A 21,763-nucleotide genomic window follows, 5' to 3' on the forward strand; every position below is an offset into this window, starting at 1 on the left:
AACACTTAATGATATGAGCAAGACTAACTGCATTATTTGAGCCATCTACAGGAGGCATGATTACTTGAATTCCTGATCGTGAACTACAAACACAGACCTAGTGCAAGTGCACAGGTACAATGTGTCTGGTCCCGAATTAACAAATGCAGATCAATTGTTTTTTGCACAAGCAATCAAATGGCAGGCTGATTCAGGGGTCAACCCTCTCTCTCTTCCTATAACCAAATGCAGACACAACAGCGCAGCAATAAGTGCTGTCTCTGTGCAACAGACCGCCCGCTTCCCCCTGCAGCACAAAGGGCGGTTTGTCTTACAACAGCGTGGCGTACCTTCCGCTGTAATGCACTTATCATTGTAATACCCTGAACAATGGGCCCACAGTACTGTGTTTTTACCACTTCTGGCAAAATATACAGGTATGGTAAACATAGCAACAGTTGTTATGTCAAGGCACAGATCGAATTTCATACCTTTTTTTTTTTTTTTTTAAAAAAAGAAAAAAACATTCTGGCCTTTACACTGCAGATCATATCAAAGAGGATTTATCATTCCATTCATAGATCTGGGAAACTTCAGAAGGACGTGGTACATGAAATGACCCTGTAGCAGTAGAGAAATCAAATGTATCTGCTGAATATTCTGTCCATATCATTAACTGCTTTAATTACTTGATGTGAGTCTTCACACCTAACAAGGCTTTTATTTTAAGAGATTAGTAAATTAATCATTTTAGATCATCAATAATTTAACTGTCATACAGCAATATCTGATAATCACATTCGCCCAAATGATGGTACCAGTAAGGGAGTGTAGTATAATGGTCGAACATTCAATTGCCATTTGAGAAATAAGTCTCCACACAGTTTCTGCTGTCTAGAGTGCAGCAATACAAAAGACTAACCAGCCCCCACAGTGAAATACTGGAAATGTTGGATATTCTTTTTTTTCAGTTGCACTGAAAAAAAGTTCTAACTTTTAAGGAGTCTTAAGAGTGTTTAGTGCTGCTGTAAGAATTATACTGACATGTACAATGGAAAACGTATGACTACACCAATTGAGATGCAAACAAACGGCAATCGGCCGAGATTAAAGTTTATCCAATTCAGTCTCCACTAAAGAAAGCACTCCAGCTCTGTCTTGCTGAGATCATGACAGGGCAGCTTCTACTAATGTCCATATTTCCATTCTAGATGAAGGATATGCATGAAAGTATGCCTTTGTTTAAGGAAGAAATCTGATGCAACACTGTTATGATGACAAACTTTGTGCACCAACTTCTCTGTCAAAATTATGGCTTTCAATTTTTTCACCATGATGTTTTAAGAATAATAAACGCTTCTCAAATTATCATGAGTATTACAATGAAGTGCAGCCACATTGCCAAACAAGGAGAAGAACTGTTGTGCGTCAAATCCCTGCAATGCATCAATACGGGAAAGCAATCTGGGTTGGCCACGATGAGGGCCAAAGAGGGGAGGTGCGTGCATGTGTGTACAAGGGCTTTGGAAAGTCTGCTTGGCCTGAGTGTTGGGGCCAGAGCCAGCACGTCCTTGTCAAGATTATACTAAAGAATACATCTTTCACACTTTAGCAAGGCACAAAAGGACTTAAAGGGAAACACTTTCCATCTTTCAATACAAAGACAAAAGCAAGTTGTTACAATTACTGGATCCTATTTAAATTCTCAATCGGGATTTAAAGCATAAAGCAGCCCAGAAACAAGTCTAAAATTATGTAAAATTGTTAAGTCTCACCACCACCAAACTTCAGTGTTGAAAGCTGTGAGTAGATGAGCCCTTTCCAACTTTTGCTCAAAATGCTACCCTCAGCCTTCCCACCCTGAAAGTCAGGAAGGTAATCCCTTCTCATTCCATGGGCAATCTAACTGACTTTCATAGATAGTGGAGTGAACACACTATTCACACCTGAGTACACAAACAGAGGAGATATTATTTTTACTATCTTTTTCTGTCACCTTTCTCCAAAGCAATTTACATAAAATTTGTGTACTAAGATGCTTAATCTGATTAACCCATTTATAGACAGGTCATTTTTTCTGAAGGTATTTAGGGTAAATACCTTGATGAAAGTTCTACAGCTGGAGCAGGATTCAAACAAGGGACCTTCTGACTACAAGTTGACAGCTCTAACCACTACAGTGCCTACTACCATCTTCAAGGGTAAACCCACATCACCTGAGAGACCACTGATGAAAGTGTGTGTCTGGCTTTCAACTACAGCAAGTGCTACACCATCATCTTTTGACCATCTCTGTTAAAACTGTTCTTCAATTAAACAAGGTCAGCACAACTCACGAGATGCTGCTCCCACATCCATACGTCATCTCTGCATTCAACACCACTTTCGTGCTGCATTCAGCTAAAAATTCTTGCTTTGTCAGATGCCTTACACTACCAATGTAATGTCCAGGCCTAGCTGTTTATTTTCACTATTACACCAAGAAATTCCAACAGGACGTCACAAGACGACATGCAGGAAAGATTCATTCTACTAGTTTATTAATTATCAATTTTTCACCATCTTTACCATCGCTACAATATTTAGGACTACAGATGGTTAGAATGGGTGAAGCAACCAAACAGGAAGGCTGCATGAAGACAAGTTCATAGTCTGTGAGCAGCAGAAAGCAGGCAAGCTAGAAAAACACTCCAGCACAATGGAGACACTCCAAGCCAAAATCGGTCCCTTTAGCAGCAGCTTGGCAGCTTCTTACGACAACTTCAGCATAAAATGTGTCCATGCTGGTAGCCATACACATTCCATGAGGGGGCAAAAACAACATGTTCCAGCAAGTGTTTCAAAAAACATTCACTAAAGGGAAAGTGGTGAACTTTAACAAGGAAGTTCTTCACCATTTTAATTCTGCAGTCAATTTGAACAGCACTGAATAAAAAGCTTCAAAGATGACACACGGTAAATCTCTGTTTAAAAACAAGTTGTGGACTTAGAGAAAACACAGCTGCAGAAGGTAACCGTTGATTTTAACTTTACAACAACATAAAAAGATAACAGAAAACCAAAAGAGAAATAGTAAGGTATGCAGAGAAATCTATTCCATGACATTAACAATGTATGGCTGGATGGCAGCAAACATTCATGTGCTTGCTTTGCCATCACTAAAAACACCAACTAGCAAAGCAATAGGTGCTTTAAAGAGTTAGGTTAAAACTGTTAATGACACTAAATAGAACTAGGTGACAAGACAAGAATACAGGACACAAAGAGTAAAAGATGAGCAAGCCAGAAAAACACACCAGGGCACTCTAGAAATGTTTTACACAACATAATGAAGCGTACGTTTCTGAAGGTAGTACACTAAAACACAAGTAAACTGAACTGTTAGACAATCCCTCGCTAATAGGAGGATTATAGGGGCGAGACCCTGTATCGACTGGTTTCTCAGTCAGTGATTCACCCAGTCCCAGTCAGAGACAGCTGAGGGGTTTGGCAGGACGGTTATGTAGCACTGCCGCCCAGAGAGAGCAATGCTAGGATAAGACTGGTAGCACAGCTCCACTGGAGGTGGCTTTTCTATCCTCAACAAGGGCACAGCACCCACTTGCCTGCCTGCCTGCCTCCCTCTCTGCTGGAATTTGGGAAATGGTATATGATGACTGAAGGCTACAGCCATGCTACTCAGAGCTCTTACATTTATATTTACGTTTATTCATTTAGCTGATACTTTTCTTATTTACCCATTTATAAAGCTGTGTAATTTTTACCGTAGCAATTTAGAGTAAGTGCCTTGCTCAACGGTAGTAAAGCCGGAGGTGGGAATTGAATCTGTGACCTTTGGGTCCAAAGGCAGTAGCTCTTACCACTAAACTACCAGCTGCCCCCAGCTCTTACCAGGTATGGGGCAGGACAGTATAAACATTCCAGAAGAGGCTGCATTTACTCTGAGCAACAAATCATTTTACAGGATACAGGGTTCAAGTCAGTCTAAGAACACATCCCTAGGGTAAAATACTAGAAACACACCCTTCCTGGACCAACTTCCCAAAATGAACACATACTGTATACACCCCATTAAATAAGAAACTGAAGGCTATGGCAGGGTATGATATGTAGAATGGAATGAAAAGGCCAGCCAAACAATCCCCACAAATATCACTTTCCATCAGCAACATTTCAGCAGTGACACATCTGCAGACCCTATACTGCTAGAAGAAGTGGAAAAAATATACTCTTAAGTTTTTCCTAAAGGATGCATTCAACATTGTTCTGCAGCAAAGGATTCAACTGACTTTAGGTGGGTCAGTCTGGGATGGTAATTAGTGTGTCCCGTCAGACACGTTGATCTGGGACTTAACTTGCTCAGGGTGCAGCAGCACACAGTGGGCAGGGCCTCTTAGGGGGAAAAGTTAAGAGTCAAATGCAGCAGTGGCTCAAAGAGCCAGAGCTGGTGCTCACAGACATTCAGCGGAGGCCATTTATGAGCCAAACCACTGAATTGTTTCAACACTGCAGAATACCAACACTACCATTACATCAAAAGCCAGAAAGCTAACTGGTACTTTATGGAGTGGAAGACATCTGTAATAAAACAGGCATGCACAGGCAGTTTTTACACCAGTTTCCTCATTAAAGAGACAGGCAAGAAAAAAAAGGAAAAAAAAAAAAAAAAAAGAAAGAATACAAGCACTCACTGCAGTGAATAATTCACAGTGACCCTTCCACAGTACTCTATTCTCTCAGGCTTTATCTCACCCGTGCTAGACATCCTTGCCAAAACAGCCGTATTCCTGAAGCAGAACGTGAATACATTTGGGCAGCACTGGATTTCAGGGTTCTTGCGATGTTGGAATAGTTGACATCTGGCTCCATTAAACTATACAATTCTTTTTTTGCAGAAAAAGACTAACACAAGGCAAAGCAAACCCATTGAATCACTGATTGAAACAAGACCTTCCAAACCCATGACACTTATTTTCTGATAGTCACAAAAATAAAAATCTAAGGGTTGAAAAAATGTAAAATAATTTCTATACAAAATTACCAAACCATAATGTGCAATACAATCATTTTGCTGAAATTAAAGGAGTGAAATGTACTTCAAAACAGTATTAATCAATACTAATGTAAATACAGCACTAGTACCCTTTTCTTGTACAGGTGTGATACCTTTCCCAAACCTGTAAAATGTGAATTAACAGCATATAACAGCTTCTGCCCATTAGGTGCAACAGACTCTAAACTGCAATACATCAACATAGGCATTGCACTCCAAAGCTAACAGAAACATGGAACTATAAAACAAACTAAGTGATAAATCCCCTGAGAGACTGTTCATAAATGCAAGGCAAACAATAGTTAATGAGTTCTTTCATGCCACAAAAGGAGAGGAAAACCACAACCAGCACATTTTTCTTTTGGTAAGAAAAATTCATGGCAACAACACTAAGAGCACTTAACACCTTGTACTGCTGATTTAATAAAATTAAAGCAAGTATCTGGCTTTCCTTAATGACCACCCATGGAACACTACTTTATCTCAATCCTACTTTGAAACCCCTCCACACACCTTGCGTTACCAAGGGTACCTCAAGATGTGAATAATGTCTTATACACATGTTGCAAGACTTATTCAGTCAGAACGCTTTTGTATTTCTTGGAGCACAAAACATTGTCGTAAGACACTGTGAAACAACATATTGTAATAACCTGGAGGTCCTAGCATTTACATTAAAGACCAAGTAGTTCAGTTATAAGCAGTAATGCAAAAATTAAATTTGTTTATGGGTCTGTTTACATTTATTCACTTAGACGCTTTTCTCCAAGGCAACTTACAATGGATACCATGTAATGTTACTAGCCCACACACCTTATTCACTAAGGTGACTTACACTGCTAGATTCACTATTTACAATGGGTCACTGTTAGAGATCACTGCCACAAACTGCGAAAAATAAAGGTTCAGTTGTTAACTTTTCAATAATTCTGACCAAAGTTTCATAAAACAAAAGGCTGAATGCTGATTTGATTGTGATCCATGTTAAACTGAGTAACATGACAGTAGGCTGAAAAAAATTCTGCGGCAGAATGGAGGATTGAAACCCAGGTGGTCTGAATGCAAAGTAATAGCTTTAACTACTACTCCACCTGCTATCCACACACCACACACTCTGCGGGTTCCTGCTTGTTAAGATACTGTATATACAGAGATTGACTCCCTACAGATTATAACTGTAGAAGTGACTCAGCCATATTTGATCAGAAAACTCAAGAATGACCTGCACTACATCAGTGTGATAATTCCTGAAACCCCAAGATGGCATTGTTCACTTCATCTGTTCAGTACAGAAAGCAGCTGGGCAAAAATTGTGGGTTATATTTGGATTCTGTAGAGAAGTCTCAAAGACTAAATGTAACACCCCCTTGACCTCAGAATTTCCTGGGGTTGTGTCAAGAGCAATGGAAGAGCCAAGGAGCCCTGTGCTATATCAACACGACCCACACACATTTACATTTATTCACTTAGCAGACGCTTTTCTTCAAAGCGACGTACATCTCAGAGAAATACAATTTGTGTGTTACGTTGGGAGAAAGGAAGACATCGTCGCAGACGTGTGATTCTTAAGTACAGTTAGTTTCATTCCACTATATGCACCGATGTTCATTGCACTAGTAGGTGCATAAAACTCAGAATAGATGAATCCTGATCACCTTCATACAATTAAGGTACCCAAACATTTACGTACAATACAAGAGTAACGGCTAGTAAAGACTTATCTGGACATGATCATAAAATTATGGTGAATGAACACTTACACCTTACATGAGCTTGTAAACACGACAACAGAAATGAATCGGTTAATTCACTTCCCATATTTTCCTAACTACATAGGCACACGTGCTTCAACTTGCATGGCTTACAGTTTCACATTTAATCCATTTACAGAAGTCTTTTTTTTTTTTACCATTTTGCTTTCAGATTACCTACCTGGAACATGAGAACATCAGGAAGGCTATATTCCCGTACGCCACAAGGCCCCAAGCAAATGTATATGCTTACTGCATTAGTCTGCTGCCAGCACAAAGATATACTCCAAATATGTAGCTGAAGCTCTATTTAACTACTCACACTTTCAGAATGTGTGATTCTAATAACATTTTATGTGGATGTAACAACTTCAGCAGAACCACTGCTCTCCAGTGGGGGGGGGAATCATACTTTTTTTTTTTTTTTTTTAAAGAGGGAAATATGAACAACTGGCTGGTTAGACACACCTTAATTCAAGTAGTTAAACTCACCAAGCAAAAGCACCTATTCACACATACAATGGCATACAGAAAAATCAGTAATGATGCCACTGGAACAAACACAATGAAAAGCCTGTTTGATTATGCCTTTTGTACAACAGCTGAAGCTTATGAAGTGTTTTGCACAATTAAGGTTATTCAACTTGCATCTGTAAGAATTTGTACATTCATGGGGAGACTTATGTCTGCTCTGAGGAACAACATGAGCTTCCCAAAGCGACCACTTCCCTGTTCAATTAGAGATGAGTGTCAGCACTCCTGTCCTGCACATGATGCCAAGAAATCAATGCATGGGTCCCATCTGTCACACCCCAAACCTAGGCCAGCCCTACAAGTGATTCTCATCTAGTCAGCAACAGACACATTTAACAGAACTGTATAGTTCATTTGCAAGGAGATTCATCACAATCTGATGGGATGGTGTTCCTTCATCCCCTCAACACTTCCATATCAAGGACTGTGTTGGAGAAGCTTAAAGACCATTTGGGTTCAACTGGAACACAAATTCTGGGACTTGCCAGGACAGGACAGGAATGGATGTCTGGGCCCATTCCAACCTTACCAAATAAACTCAGGCCAGGCAAAGGAGGAGTCAGGGCTTGAGTTAGCATAACCCCTTCCTCTCCACCCCACTGAACATCAGCATCTTAAGACCCATCAGCTGCCACACTACACCCAGGGTTAAAGGTCTCTGACCTAAATCCTACACTTTTCAATCTTAATAGCTAGGCCTATGTACATTTAAATTAGATGGGATATTGATTCACCACAACCTACACCTTGGGGAATTGCTAAGGAATCCAGACAATATGGGGAGAGAGCTGATGTAGGAGGTCAAGTCCCCAACAGTTTGACAAACAAACTGGGATAAAAATTAGCAGGAAAAATTGAGAGGGGTGGGATTGGCTTAATTAGCATCAATATATCTTATTCAAACTATCAAACTGCTGAAGTAACTCACTATGTATTCATCTACTTATTTTTTTCTTAATTTCTTCTAATGTATTCTTTTTTTCTCTAACGTCCTTGTATGTTGGCCTGTTCTGCAATATGTCAGCCCCCTAAAGGTAGAGCTGCTACAATGCAAAACAAATTTCAGAGAACTCTGACAATAAAGTTCAGACGTATCGTATTACAGAAAAAACTGGAAGCCTCTGCAGACATAAAGATTCATGGCTTCTGTGTGACCTACATTCCTCCATCTATTACCACTGCTGCAAGTTTGGGCTCAAAGTCAATTTTTGCATAGGTAAGAAACAAACCTTAGAATGCATAGCTCTGCAGCAAAAGGAAATAATACCCATCATAAACTTAAAAAAAGCCATCTGTATTCTGAAATGGAGAGACTAATATAACCTGAAAAACATACTTCAAGAAAACCTGATCAAGAACATTACTGACTAATAAAAACAAAAGTTCACTGTTTACACTATCTGAAGACAGGACATACAGGATTTTGCCCAAAATAAATGGAAATGTTAATATAACGGTATTGATTAATTTTTTATTTTCTGAGAAATAAAAAAAATGAAATAACTTGTAAACAGACGAGGTCTGAGGTGGGTGGGGTGAAGGCAAGGATTGTGAGAGCAAGAACTGAAAGCAGACGCAAACTCTTGGAAGGTAACCATACTATTAACTGGGTCATCTGTGCCAAGGCCTCTGGGAGAGAGACATCCTGTGTGAGCGAGTAGAGGATGAGGAATTGAATGGCGAGGGCTCCCAGAACACTCCGTATTCACAGGGTCTGATGTAATCGGCCACCCCATCTGAGGGCTCGTTTCCTTGTTTTTTCTCCTTGGAGTGCAAGGAATCTTCCTGGATGTGCGACTGAATGCACAATTAGGGCCTTCGACACTTGGAGGGAAAATACAGCATTTCCCCTTCTTATTGAAAAAGGCTGGCAGTGAGCCAAAACCTTGGGGGTTAGTGAAGGAAAAACAAAAGACTGCCTATTTTGGAGCTCAGTTACTGTCCAGATCACTTTACAGGGCCCATGGGTATTGGAACTCTTTTCGTTTATTACAGGCTTTATTTTCTTTCAGTCGTTGAATTGATTGGTCAAATACTGAAATGTTATTGTACAGATCTGGGGTTGGCATAGGCAGTCCTTACAAGACAAAGGCTATGGCAATTTCTGTTCAGCATGGACTTAATTAGCCATGATTGAGCTGTTGACTGAACGAATTGGATAATTCACATCACATTAAATTCAGTGCATTAGCTGTGGATGTCATGCATTTCTTCAATCACGTGTGCAAAGGCAAATGGGGAAAACCAAGGTAACAGTTCAATGAGTCTGGCATGGAAGCGCAAAAAAAATTAAATGCAGACATCCAAAAAATTCTTAGGAGGGTGCACGAAATTGGTTGATCAACTTTGCTCCAACATTTTCCTGGCATCCTCAATAGATGTACCACTGCTATGACTGTAAAGTAGCCCTAGCTCAAACAGAAGGCTTCAAGTACATAGGCCACCTGCAATTAGATATATGGTTATAACCATATTTCACACACACACACACACACACACACACACACACACACACAAAAAGACAATCTGCTAATTACAAGTAAATACTCATTGTATGCACTGGTATGTCCACAGAGTCATAAATCATTCCTGCTATAACTAGCACTGTTTTCAAGTTGAGTGCAGAAATCTTTAGAAGCATATTTACATTTATTCATTTAGCAGATGCTTTTCTCCAAAGCAAGGTACATCTCATAGAAAATACAATGTGTGCATTACATTAGCAAGAAGAGAGATTTAGATGCAGACGTGTGATTCTTAAGTTTGGTTAGTTTCGTTCCACCATGTGAAAGTTCATATGAGTAACTGCATAAAACATCATAATATCCATGATTCCTGATCATCTTCCTAGTAAATTTTTTTTGGAGATGCATATAAATGCATATTTATGTTACATTACAAGGTGTCGCTGTGTATAGTTTTATCTGGGCACAATCTTACAGTTACAGTGCATGAACATTTACACCTTACATGAACTTAGATCATTTGCGAAATGAGTCTGGAAGAAGTGTTTTAAGACCCTTTTTAAATGTGGACAGAGATTCAGCAGTTCACCACAACAGAGCCAGACTTCAGGAGTTACACAACACTGGTGTTTTTTGCCAAGGATTGCACGTTTCTGAAGGTAGTCCACACATGGAAAGAACAGACAAGAATGCTAATAACAGGAGTTAAAATCAAAAGTAAACACCACCACAGTAACAGGCACTTTTATAAGCTCTTTCACCAAAATCCTTGGAGTGTTACAGATCAGGCCTCTACAAAAAAGCCATTCACAGAGAAAAATATTTCAGCTACTAATCTATAAACGTGCGGAAGTTAAAAATGGCTCCATATATGCACGTAACATTTATACACCACCAAAGATAACATCTTTAAAAAAAAACCCTAGATGACAACCAGTGTACTGCCGTGCCTGCAAAAACACAGCGCAAACACCTATCACACAGCATAATAAAGCATTTCTCCTTCAGCACTTGCAGTTCTGCAATCCAGAGTGATTAGCTCATGCACAGGTGGTAGACCATTACAGTCACACCCCGTCACTCACACACACCTCTTATCCATGGTCTCTCTGATCACTCTGACATGTTTTGAAAACAGAGGCTCCAACAAGCACCAAGATTTTATCCACATACATCCATCCTTATTTCTCAATTTCTCACCTTCACAAATTAAACACTAAGCAACAGAGAATGCCTGAACAACAAAAAAGTGGCAAACATTAGCCACTACACAACCATGAGAGAGACCTGATTTAGTGTGTAATGCTACAGGGTAAAGATATTGCAATATTAGGTCACATCCATTAAAAAAAAAAAAAAAAAGCTACCAAAAAAACAAACCAGGTACATTGTAATACAGTAAGCATGCAAGGTATGTGGCCAGACACACAACCAGCAAGTGAAACAAAGATCACCTCATTTCCGTTTTCATTACGAGAGGAAAAAAACTGATGTAGAATGTAACAGAGAAGATGGGAAGATGTACATCTACCTGGGTGTCCACAGTACCTACATTATACAACATGGTTAATATCTACACTGCTGTACATACGCACATGTTAACCACTTGATTATTCACATTATATTCTACTTCAACATTATCACTTGTTTTCATCTTAACACGATAAACTAATCTGTCTCATCCAACTCCCTCTCTGGTCAGTCATGAGGTGATAATTACTCAGAGTGCATCTATAGGGGGACAAATCTCAGCCAGCATGAGCTAATAAAGACAAGTTTCACAAAGGCATGAATTCGTGAAGCTTGCATTAAAAAATTCTAAACTCTTCACAATCATTGTATATTTCAAAACAATAATACATGTCATTTGTTTTATTTAAGGGGTTACATTACCCAAAGCACTGTACAAGTAGCTGCATACTTGAAAGAGTAATCATCATAGCTGAGTGAACTTAAAGCCGAAAAATACTACAAAACCAGAAACAAAGAACATCAAGTGAAAACAAATGCAAAAAAAAAAAAAAAAAAAGATCTAAAATGCCCACCACAACAGCCCCCAGCCGAATTTTTTTGTTTTTCCAAGAGCAACTGAAAAAGTAACAGTGAAACTATACAGTATTTTCTCATACAGGTCTTATATCATATTATACCATTTATCAGTAGCCTAGAAAACACCTAATAATAGAAAATGAACAGGTGAATTTGTAAACACATCACATCAGAAATTTCTCATAAAACTAAAAATATTCCTGAAGCAGTTAATAAGTCATTATCCATGTTCTTAACCATTATGATTTGCCATTTATTCATTTTTTAAAAAAATTAAATAAAAAATGATAATGTATTCATGTGAATCTACTGCAGTCTGAAATTGAGACTTTCATGAACAAGATAAAGATAAGTCAGCATTTATCGAAACCACGGCTAGCTTTAACACGTGACATTTCTCTCATTCTTCTAGCCTTTCCCAGTAAGGTAAGACACTCCCTTAAAGTGAAATCAAATTTTTCTGTCTAAATCTACAGAGCAAGGCTTGTGTGTAAGATTTACACTGTGTACCATGAACTGTTAAACCTCCCTTTAATGTTTTTTTCTTACTTGCTATAACTATACCTTATTTTTATTTTTTACAAAGTGCATTTCTTCACACTGGTACCATCATTGGAGTATACTACACTGCTGCCAATTTCTTGTTGTCCAAAGAGACTTGCCTTATTCCCAAGTCCAGACACCTACCTTGCACTAACCAAAATAAATTACAAATTGAGAAAGTGGTACAAAATGCTCACTTAGTTTACTGCCTTAAGATCAGCATACCAGACACCACGCTTCCCCTCACAAATGATTTGTACCACAGTGTGCTTGTGCTGTTTACAACAGAAAAGTCAACATTTCAGTTAATCCCAAAACAAAGCATGAGCAACCCCATAAGAGGCTGGTGGAACCAGAGACTGGAGAGGGCAGTAATGTTAAACCCATCAGAGAGGACACAGAGCAGAAGTGCCGAGTATCTCCTCGTTTTTGTGCTCCTGGAAGTAATGATGCCTCTAAATTCGAAGCTGCAGACAGACAAACTGCTATTGTACCAATACCTGTACCATCCTCAGTTAGGAAACTGTGACAACCCTGATATTAGTTTAACAAAGAATAGGAACAAACATGATTAATGTAAATGCCCCATTGCTTTTCCCTACAGCAGACAGTACCAGTTAGCAAACAGAATGCTCCAAGCATTTGCCTACATTTTCAAATGTCAAAAAATGTTTGAATGTCATATCAAATGAAATGCTTTGAAATGTTTGTAGCTGCGATAAAAAAGCAATGGCAGCCAAGGTCACCATCTCAAACTCACTCCATTCATGCATTTCCTATACAGTCAGCCCACTGAGCCTCTTCTTCCCATGACCTCTCCGCATACACAAAAGCCTCTCTAACCTCTTGGACGCTATCTTCAACGGCACTAGTGGCTTACAAGTAGGAACACACGTTATACTGCCATCATGCAACACACTCCTGCATTGACACAACCAGTTCATAGGGGTAAGTGTGGCTGTGCATGCTACCCTCATCACATAGTCCCAAGCAACACTGGCACATGTTCAAAGAATTTAAATAAAAAAAAAAAAAAAAAAAAAAAAAAAAAAAAAAAAAAAAAAAAATCACCACAGGACCTTGAAATGTGAAACACAAACAAACAAAAATAATTTATATATTAATTTTGTACATCACTGATCTGAAACATCACTCAGTTGCAAATACTACAGAACACAAACCGGCCTCTGAAAACACTAAAATAGGGCTTACATTTAGCTTATTTGGACAAAACTATACAGGCAAAAAGCACAAACTGCCTCAAGATAATTAAGCGAATTTCACACACAAACTGATAACACTGGATTTCAACCAAAACGCGTTACATTTCACATCCACATTGATACCATTGAAATTATAGGAAAGTGGAAATCAACCAACTTCTAGTAAAACAACTTCAGTGGCTGCAGGGTAATCAGCTCTATGTGTATTTGAGATGAGTTAATTGAACCAACAACCTGTCAGACAGGAAAAGGCTTGACAACAGGCAAGAGTGTAATAAACAAGCTGCTACAACACCACAGCAGCTTGTCCGCTAACTAAATGCAATTATGTCCATTTTATGTTATTTAAAAAGTAAAACCGAGTCACTAGAAATGACAATAAACAATCTGCATGCTGTCTAACATACAGCCACTCATCAATGGGCAGTGAAACTTAATAGCTGCATTGACAATGGATAACAATTCTGAAATAAAAACTGAGGAAACTTCAGTTAACATCAGATTTCATCTTCTGGTACAAATACTAAACTTCAGCAGGATTAGTGTTTATCACAGAGAACAAAGCACTATATAGACAAATCAAAATTTGCATTACTCCAAGAGTTTAAATTAACTCCCTGAGAGTTTATTTTAGTGCCAAAAAAATGCCCAATTTGGTGACTCCATGTGACAACACCACAAGACAGATCCAAGCAAATTCCTCATTAATGAAGTAGGGTGACCAGCGTGACATTCAGCAGCTCATTTGTACCAAAGAAATAAACTGGACAGTTTAATGCATAGCTTTAGATAAAGGCATCAGTTAAATAAGCAATTGTTAGTGACTTGAGTAGCAGTAACAGAGTCTGGCGAGATTTAACTCTGATGATTCTTGGGTAGACTATGCAATCCGAGTAATAGGGCATCTGTAGCTGAACCTGTTAATTCACCTCAATGGCCACAGAACAATCCCTGAAATAAATGTCAATTCATTCATGGAAATGTCAAAGATAACTTTATACCGAATGAAGTGGAGGTAAGGAGACTTAAATGTAGTATTACATTAGCATGTATCATTTATTGTTACAGAAATTTTTCTTCCACACTTCTGGCTAAGTAGAGGCAGAGAATCTATCCTGTCGTCTATGGGTATGACAGTACAATGCAGCACCACAAATAAACTTCAGCCTCACCACACAACAAAACCCCCAAAAAAAGTTCTAAATTCTGGCCAAGTCCAGGCAGGCAGCCATAAGGGAAGCACTGCCACTTTTCCTATGGCATGGTGATGGTGTCACTGCATCAACACTCACTGAACCATCCCTTATGTCCCAGTGCCTGTCATGGATAGCAGGTGGCCTAGTGGTTATGACTGCAGCCTGGCACTTGAGTTGAGGGGGGACACAGGTTTCAACCCCGCGTTCTAGTACCTTTGAGCAAAGTGCCCCCCCCCCCGTACTTATCTTATGTCACGCACGGCGCAGGAGTTTGAATCCCCTAAAGGAGACACTTTAAAGGGAACAGAGGAGGTGGGGCATCATCATGATCATGTCGCACGACTCACCCCAGGTAAGGAAGTCGGAGACGTTCTTGTCCCGGCGCAGGGGCGAGCGCTCGCACTCGTCGCACATACACACGAGCACGTCGAGCAGCGCCTCCACGCTGAGGCACGGGCCGCTGGCGCGCGCCGGCCCGTCCAGCACGAGCGCCTCGAGCGTCTTCAGGCGCACCTCGCCGGCCATGGCACCGCACTTGAATAAATAAATCGCCTCAAATTCGCCTTTCAGTCACCTCCTTTTTTTTTTTCTTTCAAGTAAATAAATGTATCGTTCACGTCGCTCCGACAGGGACCGAGTCTATGGGAACAGAGCGGAGCGCAGCGGCCCGACCAGCCGGCTGATGTGCCACCTAAGGCGGACCGCGGCTCCCCATCATCATCTTTCCAGCGGATGAACACACAGCGTCCTACATGTTTGTGCAGACAGGCAGGCTGCAGCCCAAAGCCCGCTGGATCCAGCAGAAGCTAATACCGCCCCATGATAATGTTGGCCACTGTGCCGGTCGTTTGTTCCCTGGCTTTACCCCTGGCCCTTGGCAGGTGTGAGAGAAGCTGAAGCGGTGGCGGAGTCTGTCCCGGCCCGCGGGGATGGATGGACACCGCCGGCGGCAGCGCCTAGTCCTTCTTCCCCCCTGGAGAACTCCACGGCCTTTCCTCAAATATAAACAATCCCTAATTTCGCCTAAAAAATCCCAAAAATCCTTCCTCAGAAGATTATCTTGTTATTTCTTCCCATGATGACAAAAACACCTTTGGGGTCCAGTCCGAGACTTGCTGGTTTTCTGAAACGACGTTAGGGGGGAAAACTAGCGCACGAGAATACAGCAGAAACACGGCACTAACTAAGTACCTATTTTTATCCGCTGACTAGTTCTCTCAGTACCAGTTTAACAGTTAAGACTAGTTGTGACTTATTACTAAAACCACCCCTGCATGCCTGCTGCGATGATGATGTTGGACTCCAACGCCCCTCCTCTGCTCTGTCTGTGTCTGTTCTCTCTTGCTTCCTTTACAATTGTTCCATTTTTGTTTTTGTCCATCCGCCAGACTCCCGTCACACGCTGTATTCCCTAAAGTTTCGCGGTTGTCCTCGCTGACGACGGCGCCCCGACACGACGTGGTTTCCTTGTGAAAGGCGCCTGTTATTTTGCCTGTTGTCGGACACTGTACTCCCCTGCGCCGCTCCGTCCCGAATTCCAGTCCAATATGGCGGTCGGCGGCCGCTGGGAATGCCGGGATACTGGAAGAATGGTCAAGGTTGTGAATGGGAAATACGGGCACGGGGCGCCCGTCACGCGCTCCCTGTGTCTCGTGGACCTGTTATTGCAGATAATGCGGGTCAGTCTTTGCGTGGGCGTGTATCGCATTTTAGAAAAATATTAATATAATTCAAAACAAATATGAAGTAACCTCAAAGGTGCATTTTTTTCATGTTTGCTAATCATTATGTGTATTAGGCTATAAGGCTTCCTTAAACAGCCCAAAGAAAGAGTTTATGTAAAATATGACAAAATGCAATCAGTGTATAATTATCCAGCTGTAATGTGTTATGCTTCGCGTTCCCTCAGATGCCACATAATTTTGCAGTATCTGCAGTGCCTCTAATTCTAAGCCATTCGGAGAGCTATCATTTTCAATAGCAGAAAAATGTATGTGGAATGCAGTGTGTGGGGGGTACATCCATCCGTACATGCATACACATCCATTTACAATAATAACCCTCATGCCACATGGTCGCGGTGGTGTGGCGCTTATCCCTGAGTGGGGGAGGGGTATACATAGTGCATGAAAAGTGAATGTGAAACACAGTGTTTGCGTGTAAATAAAAGCATAAAAGGCATGACACATAACAAAGTAACTGTAAGTCTTGTTATACTTTGTCATTACTCTCAGTTCTCCAGATATGAAAATCACCCGTTTATTCAGTCACACTTCTACGAAAAGCGACACATGATCATGATGATTCGAGTAAATGCACGTACCTTACAAGTGGACACACAGTGTAACTGAAAGCGTTTGTCCATAGTCCAAGTTCGTTAGGCTAAAGGCAGCATTTCTCGCAGCATTTCTCCGCACTCGTTGACGCTGTGCTTTCGTCGCCTCGTGCAGCGTGGCGATGACCACGGCGGGCAGCATCCGTTGTCATGGTAACCTGAAAACCACGAGGTCTGCGCTTTTTGAAGGAGAAACGTGCGAAGATCACATAGAAGAGCCCGTTTTGCTGTCAATACTACATCCCTTTTTTTGTCGCGGACTTAATTACCTAATCATATGTTAAAGGAAATGTAAACTCTTACGAATATGGTATCTACATTTATATATATAAAAAAAAAATAAAATAAGAAAATACACACACACACATTTTCAGAACCGCTTGTCCCTTACGGGGTCACGGGGAACCGGAGCCTACCCGGTAACACAGGGCGTAAGGCCGGAGGGGGAAGGGAACGCACCCAGGACGGGACGCCAGTCCGCCGCAAGGCACCCCAAGCGGAACTTGAACCCCAGACCCACCGGAGAGCAGGACTGCAGTCCAACCCACTGCGCCACCGCACCCCCTTAATATAAGAAAATATAATAAATATATTATTTATATATTATATATATATATATAGGTGTGTGTGTGTGTGTGTGTAGCGCAATCCTGGATATATTTGTTGCCAGAAATCAAAATGAAATAAACAAACCCAATATGAAAGAAGGTCCGAGTAACATTTCTGAAGTGTATCTACTTACACAGCGCTCGAAGCGCCGGTCAGATGGGTAAATTTGCGCTAAATAATCATGAAACCTCGAACCTGTGGTGGTTTAGCCAATCGCAGCACAAATGCTGCTTGGCTTGTCTGGGGGACTCCTCATTTCGTATCATTTCATTTCCACAGTTTAGAGACACTGCAAAACCGACGAGTTGTCCCGACATGTCGTGCTTGAGCAAGACTAACTTTGCATCTCCGCAACACTAGACTGACATCTTGCCCCCAAAACGCGGAAACGTCAATTTATTGAAAACCGCTTCTAAAAAAACGCAGCAACTCGCTGCGAAAATATTAAAGCTCATGTTCCTGAAAAACCGTAGGGGAAGCGGGAAATATAGTCAATAGTGCTCAGGACAGCCGCTTTACAATCGCTGAACAGGGGTTCGAATCCCTCATTCCCTGCTCCTGCTCGAAGTACCCTTGTCTTGTTCTGAAGGTACTAACCCCCACCCTGGCAGTCTGCATTTTTCGCAATAATTCAGGTGCTATATATATATATATAGATTTCGTAAATTGTTAATGAAAACACAAGTTACATTTTACATTAACGTTCATTTCCTCTGACGCTGGAAAACGGCGTCTGCTTCAAAAGTGTACGGCCAGTTTTTTCCGTTCATAAATGAATCAGACGCAAAAACGCGAGGGTGAACCAAGCGGGAATCGCACAACGTTTGTCCCCTTAATAACCTCTACCAGCGGTGGGCTTTTTTCTTATTGACTGACGCCCCCTGCCGTTAGTACCGCTAACTACAGCTGGATTTGAGTTAGGGCCACAGCAACGTCACGTGTTGTCTCCACGTGGAATGGGCTCGTGACGTCACCAGAACCTGAACTTCTCATCGCGGCGCTTTTTAAAAGCTCCCCCAGACTAGAGCCGTTAATGATGATGAAACACAAACACAAACACACACACTTTCAGAACCGCTTGTCCCCTACGGACTCGAACCCCAGACCCACCGGAGAGCAGGACTGTAGTCCAACCCACTGCACCACTGCGCCACCGCACCCCCCTCTGATGATGAAACAATATTTATTTAATAAAAATAATATTGCGGCATCTGCGCCATTATATTTTGCGGCTCTCAATAAATAAATTAAGCCTAAGGTATCGTTCTCTTGTGGGGGTGCGGTTGCGCAGTGGGTTGGAGACCGGGTCCTGCTCTCCGGTGGGTCTTGGGTTCGAGTCCTGCTTGGGGTGCCTTGTGATGGACTGGCGTCCTGTCCTGGGTGTGTCCCCTCCCCCTCCATCCTTACGTCCTGTGTTGCCGGGTTAGGCTCCGGCTCCCCACAACCCCGTATGGGACAAGCGGTTCTGAAAATATGTGTGTGTGTGTGTTCGTTCGTTCTCTTGTGGTCGGATATGTTTGAACTAAAGTAGGATTTTTTTTGTCTCCTTCCTTCATTTAGCTTTTTATGATCTCATCTACTGAGAGTGACTGGGACGGCAGCTCTTCCAGGAGCTCTTTTCTTACCTTCTCTGCAATAAAGGACATGATGGAATATGAAGCAATGGCAAATAAACTAGTTCTTGATCCAGAAGAGTACGGCATTATTATATCAGCCTCCCAGTGTCTTTTTTCACAGCTCACTGAATTTGGAAAGAGATATTTCCCTTCTGCTCAGCATGCATGGTTAATGCCAGGGAATTTCTGTGACGGCCGACACATGTAAAAGAGATCAACCTTGGTCTAGTATTCTCAGCTCTCTCCGTGGGCCCCGGTCTTAGGCAGCAGGACAACGTAAATCAGTTGTCAGCAAAAGCGTCCATGTCGTGTCCAGTGCCAGAAGGTCCTGCCGAAGTCCAGCTTTGTCCCGACGGACTCCCGCTCGGCGATGTATCTGCTCCCCCTCTCTTGCGTTCAACAGGTAAAACACATACATTCACAGTCGTCAGAGATCAAAGTGAGGCAAACTGCTGATGTGTCCGGAAAATGGATAATGCATTATTTGTGAAACGCACAATATAAGCTTCCCACAAGCTTGAAAAACAGAGCAATAAATGTATCCTAGTAGAAATGAGGAGGGGGGGTGCGGTGGAACAGTGGGTTGGACCGGGTCCTGCTCTCCGGTGGGTCTGGGGTTCGAGTCCCGCTTGGGGTGCCTTGCGGCGGACTGGCGTCCCGTTCAGGGTGTGTCCCCTCCCTCTCCGGCCTTACGCCGTGTTGCCGGGTAGGCTCCGGTTCCCCGTGACCCCGTATGGGACGAGCGGTTCAGAAAGTGTGTGTGTGTCTGTAGAAATGAGTCACAAAACTGAAACTGGGTAAAGCTACTGCCTCTTTGGATCCACTTTCTGCCACAGTACCCTTGAGCAAGGTGCTTATCCTCAACTGTAACAGTAGAAACTGTACAAATGAGTGAATAATTTACATGTATTCATTTAGCTGACACTTTTCTCCAAAGCCCCTTACAGCGTTAAGTTACTTCCAATTATTTACCCATTTATACGGCTGGGTAATTTTATGGAGCAATTCAGGGTAAGTACCTTGCTCATGGGTACTACAGCTGGAAGGGGATCAAACCTCTGACCTTTGACTCCAAAAGCAGTAGCTCTAACCACTTTGCTACCAGCTGTCTCCATAACTGTAACTAATGACATCGTGAACTCCTTTGGAGAGGAGTATCAACTAACCATCCGTCCAGAGGGTACCCGACTTTGTGACTTATGCTTTCCAGGACTGACTCCGGACCACCGTGACAAGGGATCAGCCAATGTGTTACTGGAAACAGACCGCTGAAACAAATGGTTTCCCCCACTTATATTTATCGCTTTGTTGACGGCGCAGCTGAAAGGGCCGATTTTGTGATGCAGATCCTAATTGTTCATTAACACCTGTAGCGTCGCTTCTCAAGTGTTACATTGAAAGAGGTTAATAAAGGAGCCACCCAGAGGACTGTGTCTGTTAGCTTTCACCCTGGCAGCTCCTCCTAATGGAACTGGAGGAGGAGGGGGGGATAGGAGGCACCGACAATGTTCACACATGGCCTCAGTCCTGTAATTCACTGCGTCTACATTGTTTGCAAGAGGGGCTTCCATGGAACGAATTACATGCCTCCACCACAGTGGGGGGGAAATTGTGAGGATGGGCGTTGTTTTCCCAAAGGATGATTAACTGCAGGGACCCTCAAGTCACAGCAAATCACAGCGTTAACCGCTTCACTTGCCGTTTGTTGTGTTCTCTGTAATTCCTGAGAAGAACAATTATTTTGTCCCGATCGCAAATGCGTCCCCCGTCAGTGAAATGAGAAATTTAAGTACGCATTGCTTAAGTTAAAAAAAAACAAGGTACAACAACTGAATTTCTTTTTAGCTTAAAGTGAAGCTCTAGACCTAATATGTATTCATCAGCCAAGGGGACTATTTAAACTGAGACAGGTACACCACAATAAAAAAACGTGTGTGTGTGTGTATATATATAATTAAAAGATCAATGTTCAGAATGAGATTTTAAGTATTGTAATAAGCACAGAACATGGTAGCTATATGGTATAAATATAGTGGACTCAAGGTGGAGTGTTTTCTAAATCTTTAAATAGGATACTTGACTTTCCATTATCTCCCGTGATGGAGATACACACTCAGACAGACACACACTCGGAGTGTTTATTGCACTGTTCGTTTCCTCCTGATTCAGTCTGTTGCTTAATCTGCATCTGGTGTCCACTTTATTAATATTTTCTTTTACCACTATTTTTTACCATCAATACTTTTAAAGGCTAAAAGTAAGCATATTTTTTAATAGATAAGTGAGGAAGTTTTGTTGACAGTTAATTTCACACACAGAACTGTTGTGTCTGCACAATTTAGATGCTAAATAATTACAAATATTAAACAGTTGTACCTTTTAGATTTGAATACTTGGAACTAAGCAATAT

At 41.5% G+C, this 21,763-nt stretch overlaps 1 protein-coding gene across 3 annotated transcripts in view; it reads right to left on the reverse strand.

Annotated features, from left to right (window-relative positions):
- The window catches only part of LOC108922128 (serine/threonine-protein kinase MRCK alpha-like), a 58,378-nt gene extending 42,039 nt beyond the window's left edge, over positions 1-16,339 (reverse strand). For all 3 annotated transcript variants that reach the window (XM_029258322.1, XM_029258320.1, XM_029258321.1), the window contains exon 1: positions 15,141-16,339. In XM_029258322.1, the coding sequence (XP_029114155.1) occupies positions 15,141-15,318 (178 nt within the window). In that variant the 5' untranslated portion in view covers positions 15,319-16,339. The remainder of the gene's footprint in view (positions 1-15,140) is intronic.
- Positions 16,340-21,763: the final 5,424 nt, after the last annotated feature.

Source organism: Scleropages formosus, chromosome 15, assembly GCF_900964775.1.
Source record: "Scleropages formosus chromosome 15, fSclFor1.1, whole genome shotgun sequence".
In the NCBI taxonomy this organism is placed as follows: Eukaryota; Metazoa; Chordata; class Actinopteri; order Osteoglossiformes; family Osteoglossidae; genus Scleropages; species Scleropages formosus.